This window comes from Mastigoproctus giganteus, chromosome 14 (assembly GCF_048544385.1).
Source record: "Mastigoproctus giganteus isolate SK-2022 chromosome 14, ASM4854438v1, whole genome shotgun sequence".
In the NCBI taxonomy this organism is placed as follows: domain Eukaryota; kingdom Metazoa; phylum Arthropoda; class Arachnida; order Uropygi; family Thelyphonidae; genus Mastigoproctus; species Mastigoproctus giganteus.
Genome location: NC_143588.1, coordinates 24,031,692 through 24,049,264, shown reverse-complemented (window position 1 = coordinate 24,049,264; position 17,573 = coordinate 24,031,692). Strand labels below are relative to the sequence as shown.

At 37.9% G+C, this 17,573-nt stretch overlaps 1 protein-coding gene across 1 annotated transcript in view; it reads left to right on the top strand.

Moving 5' to 3' along the window:
* Positions 1–3,848, top strand: part of LOC150075022 (low molecular weight phosphotyrosine protein phosphatase-like) — a 106,717-nt gene extending 102,869 nt beyond the window's left edge. The window contains exon 6 of the mRNA XM_090389038.1: positions 3,706–3,848. Coding sequence (XP_090245164.1) covers positions 3,706–3,792 — 87 coding nt within the window. The 3' untranslated portion in view covers positions 3,793–3,848. The remainder of the gene's footprint in view (positions 1–3,705) is intronic.
* The last annotated feature ends 13,725 nt before the right edge of the window (positions 3,849–17,573 follow it).

The window sequence follows — 17,573 nt, the reverse complement described above, 5'->3', positions numbered from 1 at the left end:
GGAACCACCTTCCTTTGTATATATGAAGGAGTATCAAAAAGTTTGTACCTAGAAATAATAGCCCTAGAAAGGCAAAACTTCACAGGAACTTTAATCCTTTTTTATGTACTCTCCATGTATAGTAACACATTTCTCCCATCTATGGATCAGTTTTTTAATGCCTTGATCATAGAAGTCTGCACTTTTTGCCTGAAACCACAATTCCACTTTATTGATGACTTCCTCAGACGAATCAAAGCAGCATCCACGCAATGGTTTCTTCATTTCTCGAAACAAGAAGTCTGGCGGTGCTAGATCTGGAGAATAGAGTGGGTGTTGCAGTAGTTCAAAGCTGCACTGGGCAACAAAGTTGATGGTGGCAACGGCTGTGTGAGCTGGTGCATTGTCTGACAGAAGACATCACCTTTGGTTAACATTCCACGCCTTTTCTCTTTCAAAGCATCGCATAACTTTTTCAAAAGATTTTTGTAGTATTCTCCGGTAAGTGTGAAATCACGAGGTTGGTTATCTGTCAGGATAACCCCTTTTCTGTCCCAAAACATGGACAACATCACTTTCTTCGCAGATGGAGTGGTCTTTGCCTTTTTGGGAGGTAGGGAGGTGGTGTGCTTCCACTGTTTTGACATGTCTTTAGTCTCCGGATCATACTGGTACACCCAGCATTCATCATTTGTCACCAACTGATCAAAAAAGTTCCCAACATCCACATTACACAAATCCAACAGTTGGTGAGAACATTGCATTCGACATTGCTTCTGCAAAGGCATCAGAAATCTTGTAACCCATTGTGTAAAGACCTGAGACATGTGCAGTTTTTCATGTAAAGTAATGTAGGCAGACCCATAACTAATTCCCACTGCATTTGCAATGAAATAAATTGTCACACGTCTGCCACTCAGCACCAGCTGCTCAACCTTTGCAACCATCTTGCTGTCTGTGGATGTTGATGGTCTTCCTTCTCTTAGCTCGTCAAAGACACTTGTATGACCACACTGGAACTCTCATTTCCACTTTTTTACAGTGTCGTGTTTGTTTATTTGTTTGTTTGTTCTTTGGTTTTTAGGAGCATTAGCAACTAAGGCCATATTGCTCCGGGATATGTGGTGGTCATTCCCTGACCTTTCCACATCCTTCGTATTGGTGGTCACGGGCTCATACCCCAATCTAATCAAGAAGCGTGTACTAGGCACTGCTGCTCTTGCCCACCTGGCTATGGAGGTGCCGCAGTGTCATAGGATGGACAATTCTGCCCATACACAGCTTTCATTCCTGAGCTTTCTTGCTCTGCAAATGCAGGAACTTGATCACTGCTCGATGCTCCACTTTGTCAACCATAGCTTCCTTCCTCAGGTTCCGGGTTCCACCTCTGGTGTACAATCACCTTTGGGAATGAAATTTCACATGTTATTGAATATATAGACAACTTATATTAAAAATAGCATCTTCCTACTGATGTTTTATCTAGGTCAGGGTACAAACATTTTGATACCACCCTTGTATTTCTTGAAAATTAAAACCTACAGAAATAGATGTCCAAGAAATTCAAGTGTCAACAAGTTCCTTCTCAACTTGGAACTTATTGGGTGGAGAGAAAACATTTTCTTTTCTGAAATTTAAGATCCAGTAGTATGAAAAAGTTGCCTCATTGGATCTCCAGTAATTCTCTAAAATGCCATTGATATTAAAAAAATATCCTGTGCTGCCCAGTGCTCTTTAATGCAGCAATATTTAATTATACAAATTTTCCATATTTATTCAGTGTTAAAGTATTTGATTATTATGTTCTGGTTAAATAAAACTATATAAGAAAATATTAGTAAGCTAATAAATACTAAATGAGAATAGGGAATTAGTCACTGGTTTGTGTTTTCATTGTTTTTCCATTTTTCCAGCAGGTTCTCAACAAAATCTGCTGGAAATGGTAGGAAACTGAAGACAATTCAGTTGGCTACTATTTGTGATTAATACTGCTGAGTAAATGTTTCTTTGACATGGCATTATGTTATTTTTAAAAAAGATGGTCTGTTTATACTCCAGCATGACTACTTAATCAGAAGAAGAATTTACAACATGGTATCATTAAATGTATTTGACAATTACAGGGACTTGAAACACAGTCAACTCAGACACATGCATACTATGGCACTCACACTTGACCACTCAGCTATCCATATTTTTGATGCTATAGTGATGCTAAATTTTATGATTTTAAGTGATAATGTCATTTTTTGATATTTTAAGGAGTCCTTATGTGCTGTAATGTAATAACTAGATCGTATGTATAGCTTAGCTTAATTTTCAGCACTCACCTCATAGTAATCCGCTTATCTGGTGGAGAGTTTTACCACATACATAGTGGTTATAGGATTCTAATAACTTACAGGGATTATGGGTTTAAAACTAAGTTATGGGCTATAAAAAAATTTTTAAGAAAGGAAAGTGCACCTTCCATTCTATGGTTGCCTAATTAAATTAAATTAAATTAAATGAAGAAAAAAATAGAAGCTAATAGTCGCGCACGAGAAAAAATAGAAGACGAGGAATCTCGAAAGTTGCTCTTGTGTGACTATTAGCTTCTATTTTTTTCTTCATTTAATTTAATTTAATTTAATTAGTCAACCATAGGATGGAAGGTGCACTTTCCTTTCTTAAAAATTTTTTTATAGCCCATAACTTAGTTTTAAACCCATAATCCCTGTAAGTTATTAGAATCCTATAACCACTATGTATGTGGTAAAACTCTCCACCAGCTAAGCGGATTACTATGAGGTGAGTGCTGAAAATTAAGCTAAGCTATACATACAATTTAGTGATAATGTCACTAAATTGTGTGTATAAGTGGCAGTATATTTCATGATTGAATACAGTGTCTAATTATTTTTGAGACTATGGCAGTGCATGAGAAAACACAGCAAAACAACTTATCATTTTTGGTAAGTTGTTCAAAAGTTGTACACAGGGGTAAGGTCTGATGGGCATGGTATAAACGATCTAAACTGCAAAGAAAATAGTTATATGAATTTCACAATAAATACTAGCAGAAGGAAACTATATCTCACAGAGGGGATCCAGCTATTTCAATGGTTTTCCAAGTATGGACCACTGCACTGTGTTCTCTTCTGTGGTATGTTCCCTCAATTAGATGATAATTTTTTTAGAAATAACAGTAGTTATCCAAGAGTAATTACTACAAATGTTCAATATCTCCCCCATCTCTCCTTAATTAGAGATGCAATAAAAAATCAATGAAACATTAATTGCATACGAGGCACTTGCAAAACTAAACATTGTCCTATTAAAAGGGGACTAGCTACCATATTTATCAGTTGTGATATATTCAACCAAAAAAATTTGTAAAAATGATATGTGACATTCTTTTCAAGGATGAAATTAAATTACATTTAGAATGGCAAAACTGCCAAAGGCATAATGTGAAGTGTGCATGAATTAATGAACAGAATTTAACACACACATCACACTCTAGTGAGGATTAAATTGACTAATAATGTGTAATGTATGAGTAACAAAATTTAGCAGCAGTTGCTTTAAGAGTATTTAATTATTTCTATTTTTTCTTTCTTTTTATTTCTGTTATTTTTAACATAAATGTTAAAAAATGATGAACATGTTATTTGATGAAAGTCAGTTTTATAGATTCATAATAAATTTTCTTTTTCTGAATTGCTTTTAATGTGACTTTTGCAGGATTCTAATGACACAGGCTTTGAAGAGGTCTACCAGCAGTGCATGAGATGCTGCAAGTCATTTTTAGAGAAACAAACAATGAAATGAAAATTTTTAATTTGCTTTTGAATTTAGATGATTATAAAATTGTTGGAGGTTTTGTTTTTATAATTTTTTTTTTTTTTTTTTCATATCTGGTAAGCTTGTTTGAGATCTGTATTTGAGGTCTGTTCAGTAAATAAAATGAAAAATTATTTGCAGAACCAGTTTGTTTACTTATGAAATTAATAAAACCAATCCTTGCAAATTAGGCTCCATGAAATTGAGAATGTTTATTTCAGCTTCTTCATACTCTGCTACAGAAATATTATAAAATCGATTTTCTTTCAGTGTCTTTTATCCTTATTTTTTATTTATTTTTTTTATGCTGTTTTGTACAGTAATTTTTTGCCACAGTTCCTTTATAAAACTTCAAGGCATCTTGGTTGAATAAGTGAAAATGTGCTACAAAGTTTTCAGTGTTTTGTATTTGATTTCACATGACCAGAAACTGGTTAAAGGTGTGTGCGTGTGCGCAAAAACAAAAAAAAAAAGTTGTTTTGCAGCTAAATCAATAAAGCTATTATATAGAGTCAGTATGAGAAGATGCAGCATTCATATATCTCGCTTATTTGTGTTTGCATTTTCTGGAAACTGTGACATTCAGACAAAGTTCAAGCAATATTTCCGATCCTTTGCATTGGAGGTGAGGGGGGAAAGAGATTTGTGGGTTTACCATTGAAGTATGCCTAACAGAGAGAGAATGAAAAGAACACAAGCAAAAGGAGCTCTAAAATAGTTTTCTTTTTATTCAAAGTAATCACCACTTGATTGAATGCACTTATTTCACCATTCTAAAAGTTTCTGAAAATAGTCAGCGAAGGTGTCCAAAGATGTGATGTTCAGTTCAGCAGTTATGTTTTTTTATCCTCAACATCCCAAAATAAATCTCTTTCCTTTGAGGGAAGTTTTCACCTTGAAAATGAGGAAGAAGTTCACCGGTGCTAGATCAGGAGAGTAGGATGGATGGTTGACCTTTACAATGCCATGTTTTGCCAGAAATGTCTTCAGAACAAGTGCAGAATGGGTAGGAGCATTGTCGAGCAATAAGAACTAGCTGCCTTTATCTCAAAATTGTGGCCTCACCTGGGAAATGTGTTTCAATAATCCTTGAAGCACCTGTGTGTAGAAGCAGCATTGACTCTCTCTTTCCCCTAAAGGTAAAAATTCCCTGTGAATCACAGCTTGTTTGTGAAAAAATATGGTCAGCATAATTTTGATCATGGGCTTCTGTAGATGAAACGTTTTGGCACTTGGCAGTGATTTGAAGTCCATTGCATGCTCTGATGCTTGGTCTGTGTTGTTGTTTGTTTTTTAGGAGCATTAGCTCCTAAAAAGCCATATTGCTCCAGGGATATGCGGTGATCATTCCCTGACCTTTCCGCATCCTCCATATTTGGTGGTCACAGGCTCGAATGCCATAAAAGCTTCCCATTTAGAATTTCCTGTTTCGAAACAGGAAATTATAAATGGGAAGCTTTCAAGGAAGTAATCTTGGAAGCTACTAGGCTTTTTGTTCCAACTAAGAAATACTGCCCTAGGTTCAGGCCCAAATGGTTGTCAGATGAACTAATGTGAATCGTGGAAGAGAAGAAAAATGCATGGAATGCACATAAATTGTCAGGTGACACAGAAGCCTATGGAAGATACAAGCTAATCTGTAATCAAGTCACAAAGGAGGTTAGGCAAATGAAGGCAGATTATGAAAAATCTTTGGCAAAGGATGCAAAGACTTCTTTACTTATATAAACTCTAAAAGGAAGGGGATGAATCAGATTGCTCCACTTGATATCAATGGTTTGACTGTAGATGATCGTTCTCAGATAGCTGCCGAACTAAATGAGTATTTTGCATCTACATTCACATTTAAATTTAAAATAAATTTTAAATTCAAAAATTCTGTCTAAATGCAACAAAAAGGTCCAGAAACAAATAATCTTAACCTAAACCTAAAAATAAGCAAGACATGAGCAAGTATTTCAATTAAAAGCATGATAGATAGGCCCATTGGGAAGGGGGGGGAACTTGCTTTTAATTTTAATACCTGTGCAGTGGACACTTGCTTCAGAGTATTAATCCATTCCAGAGACACTCTCATATCATGAAAATATCGTAATGTGAACCCAATAACACATTATTTTTTGGTAATTCATTCCAAGGCCTCGGAAGTTGAAATTTTTGCTATATAACTAAGCTATTTTATCTCTCTAAAAGATAATTTTTATAATGGAAATTATGAGTTTTATATAGAATACTGAATACTATATTTTCAAATAAGCACAACACAAAAAATCACTTCAACTAAAGGATGCAAAAGCAAAATACGCAGCCAACACCGGACCACAGGATCATGTGGTCCAGTCAGAGATAATCGTAAGCCCATCATAAAGTGAAATAAGTAGGTGCCAGATCATTATCATATGTTTGGTTATAAGAATCATTTTTGAACGCCTTTGTGATATTTTTCTAAAGCATATTTCTGGAGGTCACTACCATAAAACAATAAAAACAATTTGCAATTACCTGTTTATGGGGCTTTTCCGTTAGTGCAATCTGTTATAAATGGGTAGTAAACTTGTTCTTACTGCATTTGCAATAATACCATTAGCTGGAATTCTGTGGGTTTTTACATTATTGTGAAATTTCCCCTTCCATGAAATCTTCAGTCATAAAAAACAAATTTTCTGAATCTTCTCTTCATTCCTATTTTTTAAGCTTCATAAACTTGTTACTCCGTATCTCACTTTGCACATACGTTAGTTGCAATTTGTGCGTGCCATGTTCTTTGCTTTTGATTGCTTATCTTTTTTACTGTTTTAAATCTTACAACCCTAAAGAAAAAATCACTGAATAGATATATCAATTAGTTAGTATGTACGTATTACAGTATTAATTAAGCTATGTATTTAAGCATAAATTTATTTTTTATTTTGCTAACCTGTGAAAAATATTCTTCTGATTTTCACTTATCATTTAATTTTGTTACTTGGTAAAATAATAAAGCGCAAATTTGTGCTGTATATCTCTACTTTTATATCCTGTGGACAATGTTCCTCCTCTTTTCGCTTATTAGAATCACCACTTAATAGAATTAAAATAATTCAATTTGCAAACATGACTGCACTGACCGGTGCTTCCATGTATCCCAATGACTGGCCCTTATGAAAAACAAAATGCAGGATATTTCAGAGACTGCTGGTAGTCATTGTGGTACAGGTAAACACATGGGTTGTGTTAGGGTAGCTAAGAATAGAAACAGGTGCATGTATACCTGCGTGTACACCAATGCTAGGAGTTTGGTAAATAAATTTGATGAATTTGAGGTATTGCTCAAAACATCAAAGGCAGATATTGTTGGGATATCAGAGACGTGGTGTCACACAGATATAAGTAATGCGGAACTGGAATTTGGGGAATACAATGTGTATAGAAAGGATAGACAGGACAGGAGGGGTTATGCTATTAATTAAGAAACACATAAAGTCCAAGGAAGTGAAGCCAGTCGACATCGATGGACAGGGCAGCGTCGAGTCAGTTTGGTGTGACATAAGCATAGGGAAATCAAAATTGAGAGTAGGAGTGTGCTATAGGCCTAATGACTCTGATGAGTATAATAAGATTTTGTACAGGGAAATAGAGTGGGCCAGTAAATCAGAGAGTCTTATAATGGGGGACTTTAATTTAACAGATATTGACTGGAATTTGTGGGTTGGTCACTCGCACACTAGCAAGGCTTTTGTGGATTTATTGGATGATTGTTTTCTACATCAGCATGTTCGTGAGGCAACAAGAGGGAGCAATACTCTTGATCTGATTATCAGTAGTGATTCTTCATGCATTAAGAACCTGCAGATAAATGAACCACTAGGTGGCAGTGATCACAGTGTGTTGAAGTGGGATTTACTCAAGGAGGTAACTACCATCAGAGGTAAAGGGAAGGGTTTTTGTTTTCGTAAAGGCGACTATGATGGTCTGAGACAGTATTTAAATTCTATACAGTGGGACCAACTGATGATGTTACCAACAGCAAACTCAAAATGGGAAGCATTCAAGGAACTAATCTTCGAGGCTACCAGGCTTTACATACCAACTAAGAAATATTGTTCAAGGTTTAGGCCTAAATGATTGTCAGATGAACTAATGAGACGTGTGGCAGAGAAGAAAAATGCATGGGATACATACAAATTAATGGGTGACATGGAAGCCTATGATAGATATAAGTTGGTCTGTAACCAAGTCACAAAGGAGATTAGGCAGGCAAAGGCAGACTATGAAAAATCCTTGGCAAAGGATGCAAAGAAAAACAGAAAAGAGTTCTTTACATACTTGAACTCGAAAAGGAAAGGGATGAATCAGATTGGTCCACTGGATATTGATGGTTCAACAGTTGAGGATCCTGCTCAGGTGGCTAACAATCTAAACGAATATTTTGCATCTACATTCACGCATGAGGAGTTATTCAGGAAGGAGAATGATGTAGGTAAAGTAAACATTGTCAGTGAGCTGGATGATTTTGTAATAACTGAGAGGAAAGTGGAGGAGAGGTTGTTGAGGATAAACATAAAAAAGGCACCTGGGGTGGATGGGATCTATCCAGTTATATTAAAGGAGGCAGCAAAGGAAGTATGCAAACCCCTAGCCATAATTATGAGAGCTTCTTTGGACTCAGGGGAGGTACCCATAGACTGGAGATGTGCAAATGTAACCCCAATTCACAAAGGAGGATCAAAGGCTGACACAAGTAATTATAGACCTGTTAGTTTAACTTCTGTTCCAGGTAAATTAATGGAGGCACTGGTTAAAGAAGCACTGCAGGATCATCTAGACAAGAATTCAGTTATAGCTCAGACGCAGCATGGTTTTGTTAAGGGCAGGTCTTGCCTGACCAATTTGATTGGATACTATGATGTAGTCACAAAAGAACTGGATGCAGGGAATAACTTTGATATTATATATTTGGATCTTAGAAAGGCTTTTGATACTGTTGCACATGGAAGACTGCTGCACAAATTGGAGCAGTGTGGCATTGGAGGCAAATTGCTGCTATGGATAAGGGGATGGTTGAGTGGCAGAAGACAGAGAGTGGTAATCAATGGACACTGCTCAACGTGGACTAATGTTATTAGTGGAGTTCCTCAAGGTTCAGTGTTGGGTCCGTTGTTGTTTTCGGTGTTTATGAATGATATTGATGATGGGATATCAAGTTTAATGTCCAAGTTTGCAGATGATACAAAGGTTGGCAGGGTCGTTAAGGACAATACTGACGCTATGCTGCTGCAACAGGATCTGGAAAGGTTGAACAGATGGGCTGAGAGGTGGCAAATGAGGTTTAACATCGACAAATGTAAAGTGCTGCATATGGGAAACAGTAACCCCAGAGCAACGTATCAACTCTGCGGTACTACACTGACAGTGGTGGAGAATGAAAAGGACCTGGGGGTAATTGTGCAGGCAGATATGAAATTCTCTGAGCAGTGCAGACGAGCTGCAAGAGTAGCTCATGGTGTCTTGTCAATGATATACAGGAATTTTTCTAGCAGGGATAAGGAGGTGATTATTCCCTTGTATAAGGCAATGGTAAGGCCACATCTTGAGTACTGTATACAGGTCTGGAGGCCTCATTTCAAGAAGGATGTAGAGCTGCTTGAACGGGTACAGAGAAGGGCAACAAGATTAGTAAATGGAACAAAGGGTTGCTCTTACGAAGAAAGGCTTAAGTTTTGCAAATTACAGAGTCTGGAGACTAGGCACCGGCGAGGTGATCTGATAGAGGTGTATAAGGCTTTGAATGGTTTGAGCATGCTCAATGCCAATGGGATTCTTCATCTTTCTCAGAATAATCACCTCAGAGGGCATAAATTCAAATTGAGGAAGGACGGATGTCGGATAGATGTGCGGAAATTTGCCTTTGGCCAGCGGGTGGTTGGTTGGTGGAACCGACTTCCATCACTTGTTGTTGAAGTTGATAGCCTAAACAAATTTAAAGCTCAACTGGACAGGTATTTCGAACGAACGGAGGGGTGAAATGGGAGCGGTTTTTTTTTTTTTTTTTTTTTTTGGCTGAAGCTGAATAAGCTTGCTTTCTTGCATCATATGCCTCTGCTAATGCTAATGCTAATCTTATAGTGAACAGTATTTTTTTATGGAAATTCCATTGTAAAGTGATTTGATCATACAGTGGATCAATTGTAAAGCAGAGGGTTCACTGTATTTGATATTTAAATGCATATATCTGCTGAATATACATATTCAGCAGATTAACTGCTGAATATGTATATTCAGCAGTTATGAGATACAGCAGTTATGAGAACACCTATGAGATACAGAGGTTGCTCTGTATCTCATAGGTGTTCTCCTGCAATAATCCTATGAAAACTAATATTTCACTTCAAAAACTGGTATAATAAAATGTTTATATTTCAGAAGGTAGAGAAAGTTTCAGTCATTCACCTTGGATCAGAAATTTTCGCACAGGGATTCATTTTGCATTACACCTGTCAGATGTAGTATCACCACTGCTGGGTTAAAATAAAATGACTGCTGTACAAATAAAATAGCATAGGAATAAAAATCACCTAAAGAAATAAAAACTGTAATGATATTCTTTATCGGCCAAAAGTTTTAAGGGTCGAAGCATTGAAATATATATACGGGGTGATGATTCAGGAGGAATAGTAAATATTTTGGGAGGTTATAGTATTGATTATTTTGAGTAAAAAAAGTTCATATAAACGTGTGTCCAGTTCTCAATGGATACAGAGATACAGCTGTGTGAAATTGGCATGCACAAAGCTGTTATGAGAGGTATTAAAGAACAATAAATGACATTTTTTGTATTTACTGACTTTTTGAATTATACAAAACAAATAATTGACAGATTTTTTACAGTTCACAATAAATGTTCGAAAATCCCACCGCCAACCTCACTGCACTTTGCAACTCTTGTGGTAATATGACTTGTTCTTCTGAGGTCGTCTTGGCATTCTTTATGAGGGCAGCAGTATCCAAAATGCGAGTGAGCAATTCGTCTCTTCTTTGTATACTGTGCTTTTCATCCATCCCCACAAACAAAAATCTAACAGAGTGAGGTCTTGGAGACCTTGGTGGCCAATGAACAGGACCACCGTAGCCAATCCTTCATTCAGGGAAAGTTTAATTTTGATGTTGTATCGCCAGACTAATGTGCAGGAGCCATGTAATGCTGAAAGTACATACCAATCCTTGTAGCCAAGGGAACATCCTCCAATAGTAGTGTAAGTTTGTTTTGCAGAAATTCTAGGTAAATGGGCCCTGCAAGACAATTTTGTAACACATCAGTTGATTTGGCATCAGTTGTTGTGTTGTAACACAACAGTCCAAATCAACTGATTGTCGATGATACCGCACCACGCCTTTACAGAGAAGCGATGTCGAAAATTTGTTTCTACAGAGGTATGTGGATTTTCGTCTGACCACCTATGAGAGTTGCGGGTATTGTTGTACCGTCACAGGTGAAATGAGCTTTATTGCTGAACAGTATTAATGGAATTAATCGGTGATTAGCATTTACCCACCGACAAAATTCCAGTCACTGGGTGTCATCTCCTGGTTGAAGGTGTTGTGAAATGGATACAAGCTGTGCTCACGTAATGTTCACCATACTCTGTGGAACACTGATATGCGTAGAAATTCTTCATATGCTAATAGTAGGACTATGTTGTACCGACTGAAGAATGTGTTCTATTTCATCCATATTTTGTTCATTTGCACGTTCAGAAGAAATGGGAACAGTACCAGTCTCATGCAGTTTGGTATAAACACTCTTGAATCTGGTATTCTGTGGTTAGGAAACCGTCGATGGTATACAAGAAGCAGTAGCACTTCCACCACAAAAACCATAGACAAACACCATATTCAGCATGTGTGAAGATGTGTGGCATTCTTAACAACACTTCTAACACCAAACAGTGTTAGTTTATAATTGCTTGGTCACATCTGATTCAGGGAGCTGTGTGTGTGCCATTTTCAAACAGCTGTATCTCCATATCCATTGAGAATTGGACACATGTTTATATGAACTTTTTTATTCAGAATAATCGATACTATAACCTCCCAAAATATTTACTATTCCTCCTGAATCACAATGTATATATGTATATATATATACAAGATTCACTCCAAACCTTTTTGCAATCAATGTTAAATCATAAAAATAAATAGTACCATTAAAATCTACACCGATGAGCCAAAACATTATGACCACTTACCTAATATGATGTTGGTCCTCCACATGCAGCCAAAACAGCTGGTACTCGACGAGGCATGGACGCTAAAAGATTTCTAAATATGTCTTGTGATATTATTATTATTAGCCATATGGTTCAAGGAATTCTGAGACTTATGCTGCACCATCCAAAAAATTTTTTTGTTATCCTAAGAGAGAAAGAGAGCGAAGGGAAACACCAAGAAAGAGAAGAGTGATGATATCCAGCTCAGGACCCTGGGTGTGCCAAGCCACCAGATGTGAGCCTCTGGGATTACATCTGGTACCAACACGTAGCCAGCAGATCCTTTAACTCCTGTAAGGTCCATGGTTGAGACGCTGCAGATCGGAGTTGCTGTTCCAACACAAACCACAAATGCTCAATGGGATTGATGTCTGGAGAATCTGGAGGCCAGGGCAATACCTGGAAGTCTTCCTCATGTTCTGCGAACCAATCTCAAACAATCTGGGCAGTGTGGCATGGCGCATTATCCTACTGAAAGATGGCACTGCCAGAGTGCACTTGGGAAGACCGTTGCCATGAAAGGGTGTACCTGGTCAGCAATGATGTTTAAGTAGGTGGTAGAGGTCAGAGTGCCTGGCATATGGATGACTGGACCCAGGGTATACTAGCAGAACATCACCCAAAGCATGACACCACTGCCACTGGCTTGTTTTCGTCCCCCAGTGCATCCAGGTGCCATCTCTTCCCCAGGTAAATAACGCACATGTACCCAGCCATCCACATGATGTAACAGAAATGTGATTCATCAGACCAGGCGACCTTCCAATCACTCAAGGTTCAGTGTCGATGCTTGCCTGCCTGTCGTTGGCACTGTCGCCAGTGAACCATGGTTAGCATGGGCACTCGGAGTGGCCTGTGTCTACGCAGCGCCATTTTCAGCAGGGTTTGATGTACTGTGTGTTGTGACACATTACTCCCATCACCAGCATTCCAATCACCGGCGAGTTGCACCACAGTCGCCATTCTGTTGCCATGTACCATCTGGGAAAGCCTTTGCTCATCCCAAGCATTGATGAGTTGCGGTGAGCCATTACAATTTTGGCCTTTGTCAAGCTCGCTTAAGTCCACTGCCTTTCCCATCTGAAGAACAAGAGTAACACTGATTAACAGAGCTCAGTATCAGGTTTTTTTTATACCATGTCCCGACCCATGCACACACCGTAGTTCACCTGCAGTTGTTTATTTGCATAACAACTCGCTGGTCATAATGTTTTGGCTCATCGGTGTACATTATTTATTTACCCTAAATGCAAGTTTCATAAAAAATCCTTCAAATAGTAGCTGCTGAAGGGTGTGATTTTGTTGATAAGGTACTTGTTTTTTTTTTAAATATTGCATAAGCCAAAAATTGGTTCAATGGATTTAAATTTGGTAAAACCAATTTTAAAGACGGACCTCACTCAAGGAGGGTATCGATGGCTGTCACTCCTGAAAAACTTGAGCTGGTAAGATTTTTACTGAAAGAAGACCAAAGAATTATGTAACAGCAGTTAGAGAGCGGTGTGGGCATTGGATCAGCAGCAATCAAAACCATCATTAATGATGGTTTTTATTGCTGCTGATCCAATGAAGAACAGGAAGCTTGTTAGCAAATGATTACCTCACAGCTTGAATGATGATCAAAAAGTTGCTTGTGTTGAATGGTGCGATTTCATGCTTAAAAAGTTAGATGAAGGTAAATCCGAGGCTGTTCATGATATTGTTTCCAGGTGTTAAACTTGGATTTACAATTTTAACAACCCCTCAACCAAGAAAATTCTCCAAGCCAGAAGTGTTGGAAAACAAATGGTGTTTTTTTTTTCAGAAAAAGTGGATTTTTAGATATTGTAAAACTAGAAGATCGAAATACTGTCAACAGTGATTGGTATACTACTAAATGGTTGAAAAAATCATTCAAAACAGACCCAGAAAACAACTTAAAAAAAAGGGATCTTGCTTCACCATGACAATGTGAAGATTACACTTCAACATTACTTTTTAGCCACTTCTGGTATTCAGTTTAAATCCACCTTATTCAACTGACTTGGCACCCTGTGATTTCTTTTTATTCCCAAAAGAAAAGTCTAAATTTTACTCAAGGGAAAAAATTTGTGGGATGAAGAAGCTTTTCAGGCCTTCTCAGTGGAATAAATATGATCTCCAAAGAAGACTGGTTGCTGCTTTGATAGTTGGTTTAGAAGGATGAAAACTGGTATATATGCTAAGAGTGAATAGTTTGGGAAACTGTAAAAGTTTGAAGTACGTAACTTTAATAAAATTATATGATCGCAAAAACTGTGAGTCACCCTTGTATAGAGGAGCATCTCAGGGACATGTGACGGGGATCATGCATGCCATTATTGTAGACCTGTTTTGTGAAATGAATTAAAGTGGCTTGATCAGCCTTGTTCCTTTGCAGCATTCAATCCTTTATTCCTAAACCTTTATTGCATTCTGTCAGATCCCCTTCCCACCAAAATCACCTTATAATTTGACTTGAATGACTGCTGAAGCCCCTGATCAAGAGGCTGGATAAAGGATGTGACATAGCAGTTAACAACAAACACATATATATGTGCAGGGATATTAATGTACAATAATGTGAAGAAAATGTATGCTGTCCAAAACCCAAGAAATTTCCAGTATTTGAGGCCTTCTGGTCATTAGATAAATGTTTTCATAATGTTTCTCTATCCAAGAGAATAATTTTTGTTTATATAAAGTTTGGCTGTGAAATAAACTGCACATACAAGTTTATGAAATCTTGCAATTTCCTTGGAATTATCAGACTTACTAGATCATTAGACATGTTTCTTGATGAAAAGAGTACAAATTTAACAGGATTCAAATATCAGAACTAGTCAGCTTCCTTCATTGGTTTAAAATCTGAAGAATTCATGTTAGCTGTTACATCCCATAAGAAAATCTTTTTTATCAGTGTCTTTCCATATAGCCAAGCTGTAAAGAAACAAAACAGTAATAAGTAAAATTATCTGAGGTTATTAGTTATCTGTCTGAATAAAAGCAAGTTCAGAAGAAACTATGAAGAAACACACTCTAGGGTTTTCAGGTACATGTTCATGTATCAAAGCTTGACCATATGTAGCCCCCTAGGCTGGCACCCATATGCTACTATGTACCTTTGCTGTGATTTTACAGTGACTTTTATTAGTTAGCAGTATCACAACAACAGTCAATCTTTGACCATTAACAGAACATAAAAATGTTTTAGAACAACCTTTAGCCTTGCGGCAGGGTCAGCGTCTCTGCCCCCACCACGAGTTACCATCCACACTACAAGGAGGTAGGTCACCCTATCTAACAAAACCAGTCTGACACCCAGTCAAACAACTTAAAACACATCTAAATCTATTTTCATTTTCATTTAAGCAACTTAATCAAAGAAGACATCCTCCTTTTTACAGTTTATACAACTCATATGAAATAGTTTTTCACATCAGAGCCACACCAAGCCCAAGACTGCCGGCCCACGACCTATTATCTGATATTCAGATTAACAGAACATCTGCAGGCACTGGTGGATGGAGCCAAACCATCGCAAACTTACGGCAGAGGCAGCTGCCAACCCAAGAGGCTACCCAGCTAATCACCAAAGTCAGTCCTTTACAGGATATCAACCGCTCAGGCATAATCTGGGCAAATCTTATCAGCAGCCTCATGAGCCGATGGCGACTTCCTCTGCCAGCAGTTCACACACTTCGGTGTCCCATTTTTCATTGTACAGTTCCTGTACACATGGCCCCATCCAGCACAATACCCGCAGAACTTTTCTGCCTCACAATGCTTGGCCGAATGGCATGCATCTATAACACTGGGTCGGGATCAGCAAGTCCCGGATCCGATGGGAGCTCCAATCAACATAAATTCTTGAGCGATTTATAAGTATTTTCCTAACTCTGCTGGATACCTCCAGCACATAGTTAATATCAGAAGAACTTCTTGCTTTATTTTTTGACAGCACTAACCTCAGAAGAAACTTGATCTCTTGTTAATCCATCATCAGCCATAGTTCTTCTAGAAAATGTTCTTTAGTGACTTCTGTGCTTATATTAAACATCGCAAGCCAGGGATTTTGTTGGAGGGCCCTTTCTAACTCCAGCCCCATCTCTTGTACTTGAGTACAGTCCCTTATCTTCTTAATAACATTCTTGGTTGCGGCCTCAACAGCCACATGCCAATTTCGAATTGGATGGACAGCCGTAACTCTTACTGTCCGCAAAACCAGGGCGATTCCACCCACCAGTTCTGCTTTTACCTGGTCACTAGTCTGGTATCTCGCAGTCCTAGCCTTCAGGATTATAGTCTTTGTCTTGACTTTTTCTTGTTCTGGAGGATGAACTACATCAGCATACATCCTTATAGGTGAGACTTGCTCATCTAATAGCACTTCCAGCTTTGCTTTCAGTGCAGTATTTTCAGCCATAAACTTCTGTACCACTTGCATCATCTTATTCCAATAACACATGCAATGTTCAACATCAGACAGGGTCAAGACACATACCTGTAGTTTTTCTTGATAATTATTCAGTTCTCTAAACACAGTCTTGTCTAGATCACTATTGTCATTTTGCACACCAGGACTAGAGGCAGGACTATTTGCTTTTGTTGGTAAAACACAGACTTCCTCTTCAGATGATTCCTCCTTGTTTAAGGCATAATAATTTTGTTAGTAACAGACAGAATTCGAAATCACAGCAAAGAACTACAGATTCAAAACAATACACAGAATTTAGAACAAAATTGTCAAAAAACTCTTTTTGCCACCTGGGGACTGACCCCAGCTGCCTGGCCCAGACTGCTGGGAGACAGAGCTTCTTCAAGCAACTTGTCTAGTTGGGAACCAGACAATCGACAAAAGACTTATTGCCTCAAAACAGTCGCAGTGATAATTGCAAAACCAACAACTATACAAGATCACTTGCCACCTGGGCTGGTTTTCAGGTACATCATCATATAGTACCAGAGCTAAACGTGCCACCTGGGCAAATATGCCCATATGCACTTTTTACTTAAAAATTTAAAAACCTAACATTGTGCAAAAGCAACAATGTAGTCACTTAAAAATTTTGACTAAAAACTCTGATAACAATGAATTACAAACAGGTCATTAGCCTGTCGCTGCAGAAAATAAATTAATATTTCCCGCAGCTTCAGTTTCTATCCCTCCCTTGTGGAGGGTGACCTCTACTTCTAATGTTTGTCTCCTTCTAAAAACCCGTTCAATGTACTCATTAAATAATTTAAAACTTTGTCTATTTTCGAATAGTACAAATAAAGCATTTTCATGCAACTCAAGAGCCCTTCAAAAATGAGTCGCAAATCAGCATAGAGAGGACATTGTAACATGACGGAGTCCAGTTTCCAAGACCCCACATGCGCATAGCCCAGAATCTACCAAGCTGAACTGATTTAGCCTGGCCCTCAACCCATGCCCTGTCAACACAAAACATGCCTTCAATTGTAACCAAGGCTTTTTCTTGTAATTTATAAGTTCAACGGATGGGAGAAAACGAAAAGTCTCTC